Source organism: Podarcis bocagei, assembly GCF_964188305.1.
Source record: "Podarcis bocagei genome assembly, chromosome: 7".
NCBI classification, from domain to species: domain Eukaryota; kingdom Metazoa; phylum Chordata; class Lepidosauria; order Squamata; family Lacertidae; genus Podarcis; species Podarcis bocagei.
In genome coordinates, this window is record NC_138132.1 from 92341575 (window position 1) to 92360616 (window position 19042).

The window sequence follows — 19042 nt, forward strand, 5'->3', positions numbered from 1 at the left end:
ATTGCATTCACTCGCTTTTAGTTATTTCATAAAGTTTAGATACTGCTTGAATAAAGTGGCTTACAAAAAGAATAAAACCAAGGGATGCAGAAACACTGAAAAACAATTTAAGGTCAATAAAAAGCTAAAAACAGATTAAAATAATATCAACATTCTACATATCTGGGTAGGCTTGTCGAAAAAAGTACAGCAGAGGCTCCTGCCCAACGTCACCCTGTTCCAGGCGGTGGGTGCTGCTGCCCCTCTAAAGGATGCGCGGATCCAGCGAGCGAACGCATCCCCACGAGCCTCCGCGGCATGGCTCTCCCCCCTCCCGGAGCGCGGAGCGGCCAAGGGGGGCAGCGGGAGTCCCGGGTCCCGCCGCCTGGCCAGAGGCAGCCCAGGGGGACTCACCGCGGCACCAGGCGCGAGGTCCGGCGGCAGCGCGGGCGCAGCTCGGCTTCCCGGCTCCTGCGCGCCCGCGGATCCTCCCGCCCCCTTCCGGCAAAGCTTCCCGCGGCCCCGCCCCTCCCGCTTGGGGGACGGAAAGGGACGCGCTTGGCGGAACAGACGCCCAACCCGCTGGGACGCGCCGCCGGGCGGTCTTCCCATGGCGGGCTCCCTGGGCGCCCTGCTGGCGGCCTGGCTTCTCCTGGCCGCGGAGGAAGCAGCGGCCGGAGCGGGGAGCGGGGGAGCCAAGGGCAACATCCTGCTCATCCTGACCGATGACCAGGACCGAGAGGTGGGGGGCATGGTACGTGCCGGGGTCCGCGTTACTCCCAGGCCCAGCAATGGCAGGTGGGATCCGAAATGCACGTGTGGCTCCGGGCTGCTCAGCTGGGGGGGGGGGGGCGGCGGCCTAGCAGAAATGACGCCCTGCAGGAGCAGAGTGCGTGTGCGGCAAGGTGGCTTCGGTGGATCAGGGTGTTAACCTGGCTGTTAACCAGAAGGGTGCTGGTTCGAGGCCACCCAGGGACAGCTGAGGGCAGGATTCCTGCATTGGGGGGGGGGGGTTGGACTAGATGACCCTCGGGTCCCTTCCAGCTCCATGATTCTCTGAGGCCTCAAAGCACACCTGAGCCACAAACCGGTATACATTAAAGGAATGTATATACCCGATAGTATGAAGGCTTTCTCCTCTAAAGGTAGGTAGGTAAGTGGGGTTTTTTACTGTTCTGCTGTGAAGGGATCAATAACTTTGCCAAAGTCAAAGCCAGCCAGGGCTATTTGGCTGCAAACTCATATATAGAACAGGCCCCATTTATTTCAGGGGGGCTTTGTTGCATCCAGGTGTACATTGGACGGCCATCCCTGTGCGTGCTTTACTTCGAAGTAAGTTCCTCTGAGCTGAGTTTAAGCCCACGTGACAGCACAGGATTTCCACACAGCCTTCCTTCTTGTTGGTCTGTAAGGACAAAGGGGTTCTGATCCAAGGGTCCTGTTTGCTGAGAGGGACAGACATGGGCAGCAGCCCTTCCAGCTTCTTTCCTTGTGACAGCAACCCTCTGTGGTACTTCCTGGTGAAGAAGCAGGGAATTGTGGGACTTGGGCACTGGGGTTCCAAACATGATACCTGAGGCTGTGGCAGCCCTTTTGGGACCAGTTCTGATAAGCATGGCGCACGGCGATGTTCACTTGTTCTACACTTCAGTCCCAGCCCTTTGCTACCTGAAGGAAGGAGCAAGATGGCGCCCCTCCTATGGCTCCACATATGGGCATCAAGAGGACGGGGGTGAAGCCAGAACGCTGGAGAGCGGCAGCTGCTGCTGGGGCTGCAGGGACTGCTGTGGGAGGGACATGTCTTGTTGCATCTGGGGCAGATGTGGGCGCCCGGTTGTGCTGGGGCAGGTGCACCATGATGTCTCGTTCCTCCTCTGGTCACTGCTGTGGGTGGATGTTCAGTCTCTGGCATCTCCAGGCAGGCGCTTTGTGTGAGAACCAGGAAGACCACTGCTCTGCGTCAAGATATGGCCTTTGTTAACTGACTCCAGAAACTGTGCCTTGCCGGTCCTGGCCATCGTCCTGTCTGGTGACATGCAGGAAGCCAGTCATGTGACAAAGTCCCAGGTGAATGCCGGTGGTTCTCTATGCTTCCAGATCATGTTTGGTTGCTGGAATGAGAGCAGGTTCAGTTTGCCTTGTCTTCAAGTAGTGTGGAGTCTGAGCAAGTGAAAATCTGAAACCACCACACATTCTAACATTTACCTGGAACTGAAGTGTAGAACAAGTGACTATCGCCGTGGGCCATGCTTATCAGAACTGGTCCCAAAAGGGCTGCCACAGCCTCAGGTATCATTTCTCTGTGGAGGTTCCCTAGCCAGAATTGTTGCTTCCCATCGTACCTTCTGGCTTCTTCTCCCACATGCATCTTGGAGATACAGAAACAAGCCCACGCAACATGCTGCCCACTTGATGGCACCCTCATGTGCAGGAAGCGATGCAATGGGAGGAGGGCCTTGGACCCATAAAAGCTGAGCTTCCTTCCAGAGGTTGCCCCGTTCGGTTCTTCAGTTTATAGTTCTCCTTAAAATGAATTACACAAATGGTTAACAAATGTAATTAATATGTCTGATGGCTTTTGTGTGTGACAAATATTTCCATGGATTTAAGCAGGAAATTAAGTATCCATCTTGCAAACCTCAGGTTACCACTAACTTCTTGAACAGTTTCCCTTCATGTCTGAAAGAAATTAAGTAATTCTGGGCAGCTGTAGCAGGCAGGTAGCATCCCCACAGCAACGCTGAGGCCAGTCCCCTCGGAAAGCTTGAACACGGATACGATGACAGGTGCTGTGATAACACCTGTGTAGCTAACATAACATGTTGCTTAGCCCTGAGAAATGGTTCACAAAGGAGACCTGTGGGGTCTGGGGCTGATGGGAGTTGTAGTCCAACAACATCTGGAGGTTGGTGAAGGCTGATGTAAGGGAAGACACGTTTATGACATATCTCCATCTGGCTCATTTTCTTTCACTCGCTCTTACTCTCTTCTCTCAAAATAAAAAATGTTAAAAGTGGCGGAGGTCTTGACCTCTTGGTTCCAGACCTGTATTTTCAGCTACCATTATGCCACAATGGACAAAGCATGCCATTTTGCCTTTATTGATGAGGTGCAAAGGTATTTTGGGGAGTGGATGTGTGTACTGAGCCAGACTCAAAGGGTTGCTTTGAAGATTAAATTGCAGAAAAAGAAAATTACCCCCAAACACTCATATGAACATTTTGTGGCAGGTGTTCCTGAAAATGATTGTAGGCTGCAGAACGTGGAAAGGAGAAGACCATTCTGCCCTCATCCCAACCATCTTCTGTATCAGGGTTTGGGGGAACCTGTAGCCTTTTGTTTGATTCCAACTCCTGTCCCTTGCAGCCAGCATGACCAGCGGCAGCGATGAGGAACATGAGAGTTTGTTGGTTAGGTGACCAGCTGTGTGTTCGCAGGCTTATTTTCAGGCCTGTGGCCCAGATGTGACTGTTTTGTTCTATCTTTCAGACCCCCATGAAGAAGACAACATCCCTGATCGGTCAGTTAGGTGCCACTTTTGCCAATGCAGTAAGTATCTGGACAATGCCACTGAGAATTGCTCTGGGAAGTTTAAACTGATTGTAATCCTAGATGCATTGGGAATAGGAAACAGCCCTGAAGCAGAGGGGGGGGGGTTCCTCTTTCTCCCCTCTCCATGCCGTTTTTTATTATATATAAACTGCTAGCTTGTGTCCACTTCAGGTTTTTTCCTAAGCTAAAACACCCCAGCTGCTAGACTGGGAACTGGGAACAGCTGCTGGAACCACATAACACCAGTCCAGAAAGATTGACTCCCAGTACATTTCCGAGCACAATTCAAAGTGCTGGTGCTGACCTTTAAATATCCTTGGCCCTGTAGACCTGAAGGCATGCCTGGGGCAGCCCAGCCACATGGGTGGGACACGAGAAAAAAATTATTAATATTAATATTAAGCCTTTCTTGGTAGAGAGCGGCTGCAAACGACCCCTGCTTGGATGCTGGTGGCGCCCCTGCTGAGTTTGGGGAGATGCTTGGGACAGTACCCAGATTGGGGAGGGAGGGATGCTAATTTGTAGGGCAGAGGCTGACCTCCTGAATGGACATGTGGCCCCCCAGTTTGCAGTCACTCCTCTGTGCTGTCCGAGCCGCAGCAGCATCCTGACCGGCAGATATCCTCACAACCACCTGGTGAGGAACAATTCCTTGGAGGGCAACTGCAGCAGCCCAGCCTGGCAGAAGTTTCAGGAGCCATTCACCTTCCCGGTTTACCTACAGAGGCAAGGCTACCAGACCTTCTATGCTGGCAAATATCTCAACCAGGTAAAGTCCTCTGCAGACAAATGCCACCGATGCCCAAATATTATACGCAGATGATGGGCATTCTGTGGGCATCCGCATCACCTCTCCTTGCCTTTAAAAGCCGTGTGCATGCCTGTTGCGTCTGACTTGGCGACTCTCCTCTATTACAGTATGGGGACCCCAAAGCAGGAGGCATTCAATATATGCCACCAGGCTGGAGCTACTGGTTAGGTCTGGTGAGTAGGTGCCCTTCTCTCTCTCTCTCTCTCTCTCTCTCTCTCTCTCTCTCTCTCTCTCTCCCTCCCTCTCTCTCCCTCTCTCTCCTAATTTCACAGCAGGCAAGGTGACCCAGTGAGATCCATGGGGCAGAGTGCTGGACTTTGATGTGCAGGATGCAGATTCACACCTGTGCTCAGAACTGAAGTTTGCCAGGTGGCCTTTGCTGAGAGACAATAAGCTGCTGAATCTACATTCTTGTAGATCTTAGAGGTATCTCATACAGAGTTGGAAGGGACCCTGAGGATCATCTAGTCCAGGGGTCCCTCAGACCTTGCAGGGGCCCAGACTATATTGGGTGGGGGGAGAATGAATTCCTTTCCCCCACAAATAACCCAGAGATGCATTTTAATTAAAAGGACACAGTCTACTCATGTAAAAACACGCTGATTCCCGGACCATCTGCGGGCTGGATTTAGAAGGCGATTGGGCTGGATCCGGCCCCCAGGTCTTAGTTTGCCAGCCATGATCTAGTCCAACCTTCAATGCAGGAATACGCAGCTCTCCCTTACGGAGATCAAACCTGTAACCTTGGCGTTGTCAGCACCACGCTCAAACCAAGAGAGCTATCCAGCCATTCTCTCAGAGTTCTTGCAGCAGAGCAGTGGCCTTGCATGCAAAAGGTCCCTGGGTTCAATCCTTGGTGCCTCCAGGTAGGATTGGCAGAGAACCCTTCCTGAAATCCTTGAGATTTGCTGGAGACCAAGGTTTCATGTTGTCGGTCAGGACACACCAGGGGAGCCTCATTCCCACAGCCCTGCCCCCTAGCCAGGCCATAGCCTTTTGGGTGGACCAATGCCAGCACATCGGTGCGTGGTGAGTAAAAGTGACCAGGAGAAAGGGAAGGTCAAGGTGGCAGAGGGGGGAAAGAGGTCCCCCTCTTCTGAGGGGAAAGGGAGTGGGAGGGAAAGGAGTAATATTTATTAATAACAAATAAACGGGGGTTCTTCCTGTGTTCCTAGTGAATGGGAGAAAGAAGCAGCAGACAAAGCTAGATTAGTATTGCAATACTGTGAGACTATGGGAACAGAGTGAGCAGCTATAAAAATGCAGATTTGGAAGATAGGATCATCACTAGCTCCTCAGACAATTGGTGTGTCTCCCACAGTGATGACAGTTCTCCAGGGTGTCTCAGGCAGAGAGGCCTTCTCCATCATCTTCTGCATTGTCTTTCAACTGGAGATGCCAGGGGTGAAGCAGGGACCGTCAGCCTGCAAAACATGGGCTCTGCCACTGAGCGATCGTCCTTTGTTTGGAGGGGGGTTTCCTTTGGGTTTTTTCCCCTAGGCACCAAAATATCCTAGGCTAGCTTCCATCTGTAATACTGTTCCTCCTTATTGTGGGGTGGCCCAGTGCCAAGATCCTGGTGTTCAGAACAGTTTCCAGAGCTGGCTCTTTGGTCACTTTGTGCCTCTTTCCATAGGTGGGGAACTCCAAGTACTATAACTACACTCTTTCAGCCAATGGACACGAGGAGAAGCACGGGGAGCACTATGAAGAAGACTATCTCACGGACGTCATTGTGAGTTGTCCCTCCATGTCACCTTCGTTTCTGGCTTCCCAGATCCTCCTGCGATCAAGTAGCTAGACCACTGGAAGGGCAGCCCCATTCGACAGTCAGAATGCTTTTTTTCGGTGTCATCAATTAGTCTAAAAAACAGCCGTTATTGCATTGGCTCACTTATGTCTGTCAAGGAAATAACTAAAGTGAGAAAGAGAACATTGAAGCTGGAAGACGGCCTGCCAAGTCTCTGACGTTCATCTCTTTCCTCCAGAAACTCTCCCTTCGTGGAAAGGATCTGTAGTCCTGCCTGCCTGCCTCTTTTTCTCCCACTTCTCCACTCTTGGCTTTCAGGAGAAGAGCTTTTCCAAGCAAACAAGAGGCCTCCACCTCTGCCTCTGCTTCTCTGTTGCAGCAGCCAGACACCCAAGTCAGTGACTCAGTTGGTGTCTGTAATAGGTGGGGCACTGAGGCAGGCCTAGAGCAGCGGTGGGCAGCCTCAGGCTGCGAGGGGCCAAAGACACCCTTCTAGGCCTCTCTGGCCCAGCCTTCCTTCACATCCTCCTTGGGTGTTTTTGCCTGGCTAGAACGGGTGCTTAAATCATGACTCTCATTTGCCTGGATGGTGGGTGGAGAGGGGTTTGTGTAGAAACTAGCTGGCAGATAAAATTTACAGTGGTACCTTGGGTTACAGACTCTTCAGGTTACAGACTCTGCTAACCCAGAAATAGTACCTCGGGTTAAGAACTTTGCTTCAGCATGAGAACAGCGGTGCAGCGGTAGCGGGAGGCCCCGTGAGCTAAAGTGATGCTTCAGGTTAAGAACAGTTTCAGGTTAAGAACAGACCTCCAGAACGAATTAAGTACTTAACCCGAGGTACCTCTGTATATTCATTGCCCCCCACTTTTTGCCTCTGTCCCTGCCCCCCACAGGCATGTGGTTCCCCAGAAGATTGCCCAGGGAGGGAGGGAGGCATCTTTTGGAAAGCGTTCCCCCAGCCCTGATTCAGTGAGGTGGGTGGAGTGTTTTCATGTGCACTTTTGCAGGACAAGCAAAACAGTTTCCCTGCTGTTGGTTGCAAGTCAGGAAAATGCACACGTCTACCAGCACCTGGAAACGAAGCACGATAGAGAGAGAAAGATTGTATATGACTGCATGATAAACTGGCACTTTAGAATCCCATGAAAGTTCACGCCATCAAAATCCTTAGGACAGGGTGGATCTTGTTGGCCACGGACTGTGCTGGCTGAGCTGATGGCAGCTGGAGTCCGCACAACATCTGGAGGGCCACAGTTTCCACATCCGTGAAAATGGGACTTCAGAGAAAAGACATGGGAAATATGCTATCTATTTCTCTTTCAAAACCCTTAACCTGTGGAGCAAGGTACAGTCGTACTTGGAAATCAAACAGAATCTGTTCTGGAAGTTCGTTCGACTTCCTAAACGTTTGGGAAGCAAAGCACAGCGTCTGATTGGCTGCAGGATGTTCGGCTTCCAAAAATAGTTCACAAACCGGAACACTCACTTCCGAGTGCCAAAATGTTCAAGAACTAGGCTGTTTGAAAACCAAGGTACAGCTGTATTTTACCCCTTCCATGCCTCCCTAGGATTCCCTTGTCACGGCTAAAATGGCCGCTGTTTCTTTAATGCAAATAAAGCTGGGTCAGCATGACTCAGCGGCCTGCAGCAGGTTGTATATATAAAGTGAGAAATGTTAGTTTGTGCTGAGGCTGGTGTTTGGGTTGGTTGGTTGGTTAGTGCTGGGGTGTATAGTTGTTCAGTCGCTTTTGCACAAAGACTTTTAAGAATAAAACTCTGCAAGGACTTTTTTCGTGGGCTCTTTTATGCTGACAAGGGTCCGAGGACCGGGCTGAGGAGACAAAGGGAGGTCAGAACCCTTTCCTTCTTTTTTTGCTTTTTACAAACACTGACATCCCTCCCATGGCACCATGGCTTGAGCCATCCGTCTGTCTCTCCTTCCCTCCTGCAGACCAACCGGAGCCTCCAGTTCCTGGAGAAGCTTTCCCACCCTCCTTTTCTCATGGTTCTGGCTCCACCTGCTCCACACGCCCCCTGGACAGCAGCCCCCCACTACAAGTCAGCATACAGCAGCGTCAAAGCGCCACGCAATGGAAGCTTCAACGTCCACGGAAAGGTGAGTTCACAGGCCTTGATGTGGGCAGCGGGCTTGAAGGGCTCATGGGCAGCTCCATAGGCTTCTCTCTCTCTCTGCTCCTCTCAGGGCAAGGTGCTTCTCAGGTAGCCCTCTGGTGGCAGCTGGGAACCGGGAGGTCACTTCAACAGGAACACCAGGATCTAAAGGTGGGCATCTTGCCAGGCTCTTCTGCCTTGGAAGATGCCTTCTTAAGTGGCAAGTTGCTGCCACTGCTGGAGTGATAATCAGTACACAGCAGAGGACAAGTGAGGAAGCAGGAGCTTTCATTCCGTGGTCCCAGAGAATGCAAGGACAATAATAATCAAAGAATTGTGGCACTTATGTGTGTTTCTTACTGTATTTTGTTTTTTAAAAAGTAAATCAGAATTTTAAAATGGCAAGTGTTAAATACATGGGGGAGGGGGAAGAGCACAAGGGTGTTGGTGTCATCAGGTAAGGGTCCGAGTCTTTTCTCCCAATATTTGCCATCTGGATTCTGTTGATAAAGTCTCCACAATTTTCTTCCCTTTATAGGACAAGCACTGGTTGATAAGGCAAGCAAAGACTCCCATGTCAAACACATCCATTGAGTTCCTGGACAACGTCTACAGGGAACGGTAAGAAAGGGTCCAAAAGGCCACTCGTAGGAGCTGGGGAAACCACTTCTCTGTAGAAGCTTGAAAGGAGTGAGGCCATGGGGGGAAGACATTTGTGGAGGCTTTTATCCAAAGTCACTGGGAGACCCTGATGGAGACAGACGTCTGAGAGGGAGTGAGACTCAGGTGTTGTGCATCTCTCCTCAACCTGACATCCTTCAGATGCTTTGGACTACAACTCCCACCAGCCATTGCTGGTGTAGATGTGATGTGAGATGTGATGTATAGTGAAGCTGTGAAGTGAGAAGTACCTGGTCAAAGAGTAATGGGCACAATTCTACGTTGCCTAACTGTAGTACTGAGTCTTCAGGAATGGGAAATGTGTGGGCCTCTGGATGTTGCTGGACTCTGGCAGGCAGGAGGCCCCTGAAGCACGCCCCACAGCTCCAGGACCCATTGAACTAGAGCCAAGGCCCTCCCAGGCCCCCTTTCTCTGGGTCTGATCAACTGAGTGCCTCCCAAACCGGTGCAGGGAGTGCACTAAGCGGGAGGCATGGAGCCCAGGAGAAGGGTCCTCCTTCAAACAGGGTTGGCCCTTTAGGACCTGCCCACTTGGACCTCCTTTCTGGGCATCTTCATGGAACCAGAACAGGACAGTCCCTTTCAGGACCCTGGCTGCAAGCTTTCCAGACGCATCTGCCTAGCTGCTGTTGGAAAGTGAACATTGGACTATGGACCCTTGGTCTGACCCAGCAGGGCTCTTGGAAGATTGCCTGTTTGTGCAGGGTCAACAGCAGAGGCACAGACTCTTCCCTCATACACTGAGTGGCTTCCCTGCTGCTTCAGTAATGCAGTTTATTGCGATAGCTTGATCTGTTGCACCAAAATGCAGTTGAACTACAACTCCCATCATCCTGTTTCTGGCTGAGACTGATGGAAGTCGTAGTCCACTTCATCTGGAGGGTACCACATTGCTACCTCTGCAATATATAGTATGTCCTCATATTCTTGCAGGTGGCAGACTCTGTTGTCTGTGGATGACATGGTGGAGAAGATTTTTGAAAAATTGAAGACCCTTCACCTGTTGGACAGCACATACGTGTTCTATACTTCAGATCATGGTTACCACACAGGTGAGTTGAGGCCTGCTTTTGCCACAGAACCTTTGGGGGGGACTTGTGGGGTGGTGGGGGAATAGCTCCAATGTCTCTTTCAGTGGCAAACTGGTGGAATGTGTAGGGATGAATCAGGCCAGGGTTGCCAACAGGATGGATGATGGCAATGGGCTGTCCGTGGAGCTGCCCTTGAAGACAACTTGGAAACTTTCCTTGGTCCAAAATGCAGTGGCCAGATTGCTGACTGGAGTTGCTTTTAGAACTCGTGTAACCCCTGTTTCTAAAACAGCTGCATTGGCTGGCGGTTTGTTTGTGGGCCAAATTCAAGGTGCTCACATTAATGTTTAAAGCCCTAAACTTTGACTCCGGGTATCTGAAAAGACAGCCTCCTTCCTTGAAGAACATCTGGAATACTAAGATCAGCAGGGGGTGGGGCCCTCTTGGCCATTCCACCACCCTCAGCAGCTGGGCGAGGGAGAGAGCGTTCCCAGGCAGCCCTGAGGCTCTGTGCATCCTCCTCCTCACACAGCTGGGCCTGGCAACTTAGCTACGGTCTTTGGAAAATGCCGAAAGCGAACCTCTTTACCTTGCCCTTGGAGAAGGACCCACCCTAATTTTGTGATTGTCAGCTGTTTTAAGCTTCTTACAATGTATTTGAGATTATGTACCTCTTCCTAGGGCCTAAAAGAATGATGTTGTGAGCTGCTGCTTCAACCAGTCCCAGTCCGTGTGGCCAAGGGTTAGGAATCATGGGAGTTGTAGTCCAGCAGCATCTGCTTTCCGCCTCTTGTGTAGGCCTCTAACCAGAACTCCTTTTGTGCTGGGGGTGGAAGCCAAGGGGCTGTTGTCCGTGAGAAATGGCAAAAAACTAAGACTGAGGTCTAGTTTCTCACCACCGGCTATGCACTTAACTCTCTGGCTGACATCCAATGATTTATTTTTTAAAAAAGTAGTCAATTCCCCACCCCCACCCTGTGGTTTCCATTAAAAATTATGCCACATGATCCTAGTGAGGTTAACTGCTTGCATTCTAACATTCAACTACATTGATATTCACACCTTTTTCTTCATATCTCTGTAAATGTTTAGTGGCTTACTTAGAAAATTAAACTGTAAATGCAGGGAAGGGTGATTTCATAAGGGGGCCCTCAAAGGCCCTGAGGGGGCCAGAGCCCTGATGGCAGCAAGAACGGACCCTTGACCTCTGGGGCTGAATGAGCAGTCAGAGGGGAGCGTGTTTCATTCCCAATGGGGGTTTGTGCCACCCCCACCTTCTGTTGTCCTCCAGTGAGAGCTCAATAGCTAAGACTGGTCTTGGCCATCCTGGTTCCCTCCTGATGGCTGGGGCTGATGGGAGTTGCAGTCCAAAGCAGGTTGTCAAAAGCTGGTTAAAAGTGTTGGACTAGGAATGTGGAGAGCTGGGTTCAAATCCCCACTTAGCCAGTGACCTTGGGACGGTCGTACTCTCTCAGCCTAACCTGCCTCACAGGGTGAAGCACTTGAGCTTCTTGAAGGAAATCTGGGGTGCAAATGTAAGAAATAAATAAATTGGTCCTGCTTTTTCTGGGGGGGGGGGACTCCAGTCAGGACTTGTTTTTGCCTCCCCAGGTCAGTTTTCACTGCCCATTGACAAGAGGCAGCTCTATGAGTTCGACATCCGGGTGCCCCTGCTGGTGCGAGGTCCAGGCGTCAAGCCCAATCAGACTCACCTGGTGGGTGTCTTTCTTTCTTTCCCCGACTCAAGTGCTGCTTTCCTTGCAGAAAATCCCAGGTTCTGCCCTGACCATCTCCAGTTAAAAAGATCTCAGGTTGCTGAAGGGGAAAGATTTCTGCCTGAAGCCTCTAGGGACCCTCAGTATTAGGCTGTGGCAAAGCCATATCTTCATAAGCTCAGAGCATCTGCCTTGCATGCAAATGTCTAAAGTTAGATCCCTGGCTTCCCATGGTAGGGCTGGGAGAAGACCCCTCCTGAGGTCCTGGGAAGCTTCTGCCAGGTAGCGTAAAAAGCAATGCTGAACTGGATGGGCGGAGGGCCTGAGGTGGTAGAAGGCAGCTTCCTGGGTGAGAGTAAAGGTGTCCCCTAAATTTTCAGCCAGGCCTATTTGCTGGACGGTCATTGCTCTCAAAGCCTGAATCTCTGTCCCTGTGGACATTTTGTGGAGTTGGGAACTATAGTCAGTTAACTCACTTCCAAACATGTAGAATTCTAACATTTCCAGAATAAAGCTGAGTTAGAACCTTCCTTCCTGACATACTACTGTCAAGAGTTTGATTTTTTAGCATCTTTTTATTTTTCAAATTGTAACAACAAAAACAGCCTATTAGATAAAATGAACCATTCTGGTGAATGCACAGGCATGTATCCCATTTTACAATAAATGTCCAGCGTATAATTCCAGGTGGCTTTGTCACATACTGTACAGTCAGGAGGGTTTGATTCTTGTGTCGATCTCTGTGTCTTCTTCTTTCAACTACAATATGTTTTGGGAAACTAACTGTTGCTATGCATTTGGAAACCTCTTAACCAAATTTTACATGATAGTTCCTGAATCCAACGATGTGGTTTTTGTCTGAATAAAGTTGGGTGTCATTTTGAAATGAGATGGTGGGCTGAACCTTCCAAAAGGGGAATTTTTAGTTTCTTGGCATTCCTAGGCTACTACGAAGAAATAATTGCCTTGAACTGGATAGCTGGATGGCTTCTGTAACTCTGTCCCGTGTTGTCTTCCTCTCAGCAACCTGTCCTCAACATCGATCTGGGGCCCACCTTCCTAGATATCGCAGGTATCGATGCATCTCAGACCTCCATGGACGGACAGTCTTTCTTGCCCCTGTTGGTAATAATTTGCCCAGAACCTTCTAGAATAAACAGGGGAATTTTGTGTGTGTGTGTTGTATAAAGGAGTTATCTGGAGTCCTGTAGACCAGTGTTTCCCAACCTTTTTTGGGCAAAGGCACACTTGTTTGATGAAAAAAATCTCGAGGCACACCACCATTACAGCCCCGTGACGTCAGCGCGCAGCGTCACGCCGGGAGGGACGCACGAAAGTGTAAGTTTCAATTTTTTTCCCTCCCCCTTGCCGGGGAACCTCCAAGCTTTGGGGGTGGGGGGGAGGAGGCAGCAAAGCGAGGCAGGAAGGAGAGCGCGGCTTGGCTGGGTGAGCTTTGGCAGGGGCAGGGAATGAGAGCCGCGAGGCGGGCGCTGCGGACGGAGGCGCTGCCCGCCGAGCTCGCAGGCAGCCAGGCAGGCAGACGGCAAGAGCCCCGCGCTGGGCGGCCTCTCCTCGCCGCCGCCGCCCCGCCTCTCGCCGCCCGACTCGCCCGCCTCCCTCCAGGCAACATCTCGCGGCACACTAGTGTGCCGCGGAACAGTGGTTGGGAAACACTGCTGTAGACAAGCAAATTTTCAAACTTTACACAGTATTCTTTCTGCCAAAGGATCCTTTGCTCAGAACTCTTGTCATGTAAGTCCTGAAGGAAACTCTGCTATGGACAACGATGCGGCTGAATATAACTCCACATCTTCAGTTTCTGTGCATCATTGGAAGCAAAAGACTCTGAAGCTCCTTTTGCATATTGCTTGCCTTGAGAGTCTTGTTGTGTACAAGGAACTGCGGGACCCGTCCACCGGTCCTGCTCCTGAGACTTCCCTGGCCTCTTCCCTGACAGCTGCATGTTGAGGGTGGATATCTGCAATATATCCCAGCTGGGGCTGATGAGAGTTGGAGTTCAAAATCCCCAGAGGACCCCAGGTTGGCCTAGGTCAGGGGTCTGCACATCTGCACAGAAGCAGCCCTCTTTTTTTAATAGAATAAAGCCAGAGGTTTTTGCTTGAAGGGGATTCTGGGCTCTGAGGGGGAAGTGTGGGCTGCCATATGCATTTGGTGTCCATGAGCGATAGATGCAGCGTAGGAAGGGCATTTTGAAGCATATGGCAGAAACCACGAACTGTGCTATAAGAATTGTGGTATGCATGACATTTTGGAAGTGGGGCTAGATTGCTGCTGGTGAGCCTCTGGCTGCCGCTCCCTGAGCTGGCTTATGCCTTTGTCTGCCCTTCCTGCTGCTGCTGTGGGACTTCTGCAGACCCCTTGGAGCTCCCACGCAAACTCTAGAGCTGGAATGGGGCGTGTCGGCCCTTCAGCTGTTGCTGGACTACAACTCCCATCAACTCCCATTGTCCTTTGACCCTGCTGTCTGGGGATGATGAGAGTGGGAGTCCCTACAACTGGAAGGTCACAGGTACCCTATCCCTGCTCCAGAGCACACCTTCACCTTCACCTGTGGCTGTATTCTTGACATGCAACAGTAGAGGGGACAGGCTGCCATTTCAGGGCATATGCTCTGGATGTCTAGACTGGGCCAGAGAACCCAGGGAGCCCTGTCAGGGATGTGGTCTTGAGAGTTTTTGTTTTTATTTGTCACAGCGGGTGATGCTTTCTGAAATGTGTTTCCTTGGCTCCAGGTGAACGAGACGCACAAGAGCAAGTGGCGGTCAGATTTCCTGGTGGAGTACACTGGTGAAGGCCACACTCACCAAGACCCCCACTGCCCTGCCTTGGGGCCAGGCGTGTCGGTGAGCACTTGCTCTGGAGGCACAGAGATGTCTAGAGCCCTCTGCATTTCTTACAAATGTCCAAATCTTCTGCTACAAGGGAAACTGGATCCTGCAGACTGCCTAGAAATTATACACAGGATGCAAAGTGGCATAAATCTGCTGATTGTGTCTGGAGGGCAGGATTTCACCCCAAAAATTTACTTGATTTGACCATGGGGTACTCAGTGTGGTTCCCCTTGGTGCCTCCCAATGATTACAGTTTTTTAAAAAACAAGGCGCTGCCCCCCTTCTTGCCCTGCTTTCCCATTCTCCTTTCCTCTTGACCAAGCCCCCTCCCTTTACACCTCCTCCACAGCTTGCCCCACCTCCTTTTAAAGGAGCAGGAGAGCCTACTTCTAAGTAGACATGTTTACACAGCACCTCTCCCCTTCCCCTCGTGCCACATGTTCTACTTCCTCATTCACCTGCCTGCTTGCAGCTGTCATGCTGCAGGTGGCAGCGTGATGACAGTCTTACTTTTTATGTATATAGGAAGAAATAAGGGGTTTTTTTGTGGAGACAGAAATTGTCTGGGTTTTTGTTTTTTTGTTCTCTCTCTTTTAGTTATTGCTTTCTGTTCTCCACCCCAGATTTAGAGTGTTGGACTAGACCTGGGTTCAAATCCCCAGTCTGCCCTGGCACTCACCAGGTGACCTTGAACTAGCCACTCTCCCACAGGCTTGGTTTTAGATGGAGGAAGGGCAGGGTAAAAAATGCAACAAAGGAGCTCTGCCTAGCTTTGTGCAGCAGAGAACCAAGTTCTGCTCTGCCGCTCCCCCAGAGGTGGTGCTAAAGGGAGGTGCAGGCTTTGGCCTCTGCAGTAGGAAGTTTTGCCCTCAGGCTTGCAGGGCTTGAAATTTGCCTATGCAAAGGGGATTTGCTCACCTTAGTTTACATAAAGTCTGCTTCAGCCTCAGTCCCCCTGCCCACAGAAGCCAACGCTCTTCTCCTCATTCCTGCACGTGGATCTTGCAGTCCACATTCCCAGCTCCCACCTCATCTCCCACTTAGAGTGTCCAGTTGCTTAGCACAGGTTGGAATTATGCCTTTTGCCCATCACATTGGGGTTGTTCTCAGATTAGACCCTTTGAAATTAGTGGCCCTAAATTAGGCATGTCCATTGATTTCAGTGGGTTAGAGACAACCCCACGTGTCTGGAGCGGAAGTGCCTCCAAACCTGCTTTCTTTTTTCTTTTTCTTTTTCTTTACATGTCCAAAATAAATTTTTATTAAGTTTTGCACAAATATCGCCAATCAAACAATTTCACAAATAACATATTTTCATCTTTTGGACTTTCCTCAGCTTCTCTGACAATCATCCGTATTTAAATTTTTATCTACGCATTCCCAAAATTTAGTATCGCCTTTTAAAATACCTTTTCAAACATATTTACATTCTTGAAATATTCCTTATATTTTCACAAAGCTTCTTTAAAACCCACTAGCGTTGTTTGTTCATCACATACACTCTTCAAATAATCTGTAAATTTTCCCCAGTCCTCAATGAACTTGTGATCTCGTTGATATCTTATTTTTCCAGTTAGTTTGTCCAGTTCTGCATAGTCCATTAACTTCATTCTCCAAACCTGCTTTCAAAGGGTTGAAAGAGGGGGGGGAGGGCTGGAAGTTGTGTTCTTTGGAAACCCAGGACCTGCGCAATGCTTCAGTACAGCGTGCTTCAGCCACCCTTGCCCTCTGCAGGAGACTCCATTCCATCCCCTCCTCCTGTGGAATGCTCAGCATGGCCTCTGAGCACACTCAGCCCTCACTAGGCCTGTTTTGAAAAGGGCAGGCTACCTTCTCAGGCCCCCTCCCCACAAAAAAGTGGGCAAGGGGCATAGCTCAGTGATAGGGACTTCTGCTGTGTGGATAAAAGGCCCCAAGTTTGATCCCTGGCCTCTTGGAGAGCTGCTCCCAGTCCATGTAGACAGTTCTGAAGCAGATGGACCAGTGGTCTCCCTTGGTATCAGGATGCTTCTGATTCTGGGTATTTCTGTCTCCCTCGTGCTCCTCAGGGGCCCCGTGGGCACTCGCCAGCCGAGTTTGTTGTTGGAGGGAATGTTGCAGTCTTGGGTAGGTGTTAGATTTGAATGAAGCCTCTTTCCCCCTCTCTCCCTTTGGCAGCAATGCTTCCCTGACTGTGTGTGCGAGGATGCCTTCAACAACACCTATGCCTGTGTGCGCACACTAAGCCCCATCAACTTGCAGTACTGTGAGTTTGCGGATGCCCAGGTGAGCACCGTCTGCCCCTCCTGTCCTGAGCGAGGCCCGGAGCGAGGGCCACACCCTTTCCCTGTTGATGGTCAACAGTGGCCTCCAAGGGATGCTGCCACACAGCAACCTTTTTCAGAACTTCCCAGCCTCTTCATGCAGACGTCATTCACTGAGGAGCCATAGCAGAGGAGTCTGGTGCATATTCTGGGGTGCACGTGTAGATCACAGAAGGGTGTGCCCTCACTCTTGGCCTGGGTCAGGCTTAGCTTTAAAATATTCTGTTGAACTGAATTTGTTTCCAGCCTTTCATCACAAGTTCCCATGGGGTGCATACATGCAGTAGAACATATGAGATACAATTAAAGCATTGCTTAAAACCATAATTGAAACTCAACAATCATTACTGTGCAGAAGTGGCAAGGGGAACAAGCTGATCTAAAATAGCTCCCCAAAGCCTGGGAGAAGAGGTGTCTCCCCCCTGAGGGATGCAAAGAGTCCAACGCCGGTGCCAGATGTACTTCTGAGGGGAGGGAGTTCCGTAACTGGAGAGTCACTTCTGATAGCACCTGCCATCACCACCGGCAGGGCCTCCTCTGCTGATCATAACATTCAGGCTGGTCTGTACGGGACAAGGCACTTCTTCAGGTATTTCGAACCCAGCTCATTTAAGGCTTTCTACATTAACATAACCAGCTTAAATTTGGACCAGAAGCAAACTGGCAACCAGTACAGGTCTTTTAGGACAGGAATAGTAGGTGTCCTGCTGGCTGGCTGCTAATCTATGGCAGCAGTTGCAGCTTCTGAACTGTCTTCAAGGGCAGCCCCACATATAGTACATTGTAGACGTTGTTGAGGATTTTGTCTTCTTTCCTTTAGCAAACTGTGACTTCTGCCCCTCCCCTTGGGGGGGGGGGACTCTCTTTCTCCCTGTCTTTTCTCTTGCAGAATTTTGTAGAAGTCTATAACCTGACTTCAGACCCACACCAGCTCTTCAACGTGGTGAAAACTGTGGACCCTTCACAGCTGGAGCAGATGAATCAGAGGCTGATCAAGCTGCAGGCCTGCTCTGGGGTCACCTGCCGCTCCTGAGGGAGGAGCAGCAGCACAGCTCTTGCTGTGGGTCTGTGCCGAGGGGAACATGTGCTCTGGGTCTCTCCTTTCTTGCTCTCTCTCCATTTACTGGCCTCCCCTCTTTTCTCTGCTCTTAAGCCAAAGTTGATTTTTCCCTTTCTGGATCCTTTCCTGGAGGGTGTGGTTGGCAGAAGAGAGGGAGAGAGGGATGGGGGGGGGGTGAAAGTGCCTGTGCCAGATTTCCCCATCAAAATTCTCCAATATCCCATCCTGCCTCTTGCTGCTCACCTACACCTTGCCTTTGCCACCAGACTTGGCAACTGGCAGATTGGATTTCACCACCGGGGGGGGGGGGGGCTGATACCTAGGCTGTCAGTTGCTGACCAGCCCCCCCACTCTCAGGCGTTCCCCATGGCCAGCTGGTGAAAGATTGCTTCCCCTCCTCTCCCCTGCCTTGTTGGGGGTGTGTGGGATCCCGCCTTTAATCACGAATCAGTATTGCAGATTCTGCCCTGCAGCACCTTCTCCCCCCCCCCCCCGAGATCTGGAGGTGCTGCCTGTCCTTTTGTGACTGTCATGTGCCTTGTAACTCCTCCGCTTTGAGAAGTTCTGATTCTGATCAACTCCTGCAGCAGCTCGGGCAGTTGCTGTGTTGTCTCGCCTGTGCCTCTCTGCCTTAAGTGCTGTGAAAAGAAATAGAATGGAATAAAGGACTTGTTTGTTAGAAAAACCGATCTGGACTTTGCATGGACTGTGATGGCTGCTGCTCTATATGTGGAGAGACAGGAGCCAGACCTCAAGAGCCTCACAAAGACCTGCTTTCCTACAGTAAATGTCATTTCCCGCGGTTGTGCTGGTTTAAAAAATCCACGGTGTCAGCTGCGAGTGCTGACTGACTTCTGAGAAGAGAGTCATGTACCCAAGAGTGTTTGGGGAACCTGTAACATTCATTCTGGGCTGGAACCCCATCCCCTTCCGTAAGGGGAGGTATCCGTGCTATTGTTGCATCATCAGCTTTTACACCAATCCCAAACCACATCTCAGCCCTATTTGCATGTTTCATAACCAACATACCTGGCACTAAGGGAAGGAGGCAGGATTTGGGGCAGGAGGGATGTTCTCTCCAAGGGTTGGGGAATTTTGCTCACTCTTTAAGGGCTTCCTTATCTCCCCATCACTGTTATATTTCTAATCCTAGAAGACCTTCACACACACCCCTCCAGCAGCCTCTGGCAAAG

At 50.6% G+C, this 19042-nt stretch overlaps 1 protein-coding gene across 1 annotated transcript; it reads left to right on the forward strand.

The window, feature by feature from the left end:
- Nucleotides 1-578: 578 nt before the first annotated feature.
- LOC308590758 (N-acetylglucosamine-6-sulfatase-like) lies at nt 579-18534 on the forward strand. Its single transcript, XM_081200962.1, has 13 exons — nt 579-733; nt 3469-3528; nt 4097-4300; nt 4450-4515; nt 5979-6077; nt 8047-8211; nt 8746-8828; nt 9822-9940; nt 11531-11634; nt 12658-12759; nt 14388-14498; nt 16644-16751; nt 17679-18534. Exons 1-13 carry the CDS (start codon nt 590-592, stop codon nt 17820-17822), a joined length of 1509 nt encoding a protein of 502 aa, XP_081057088.1. The 5' UTR covers nt 579-589; the 3' UTR covers nt 17823-18534.
- Nucleotides 18535-19042: the final 508 nt, after the last annotated feature.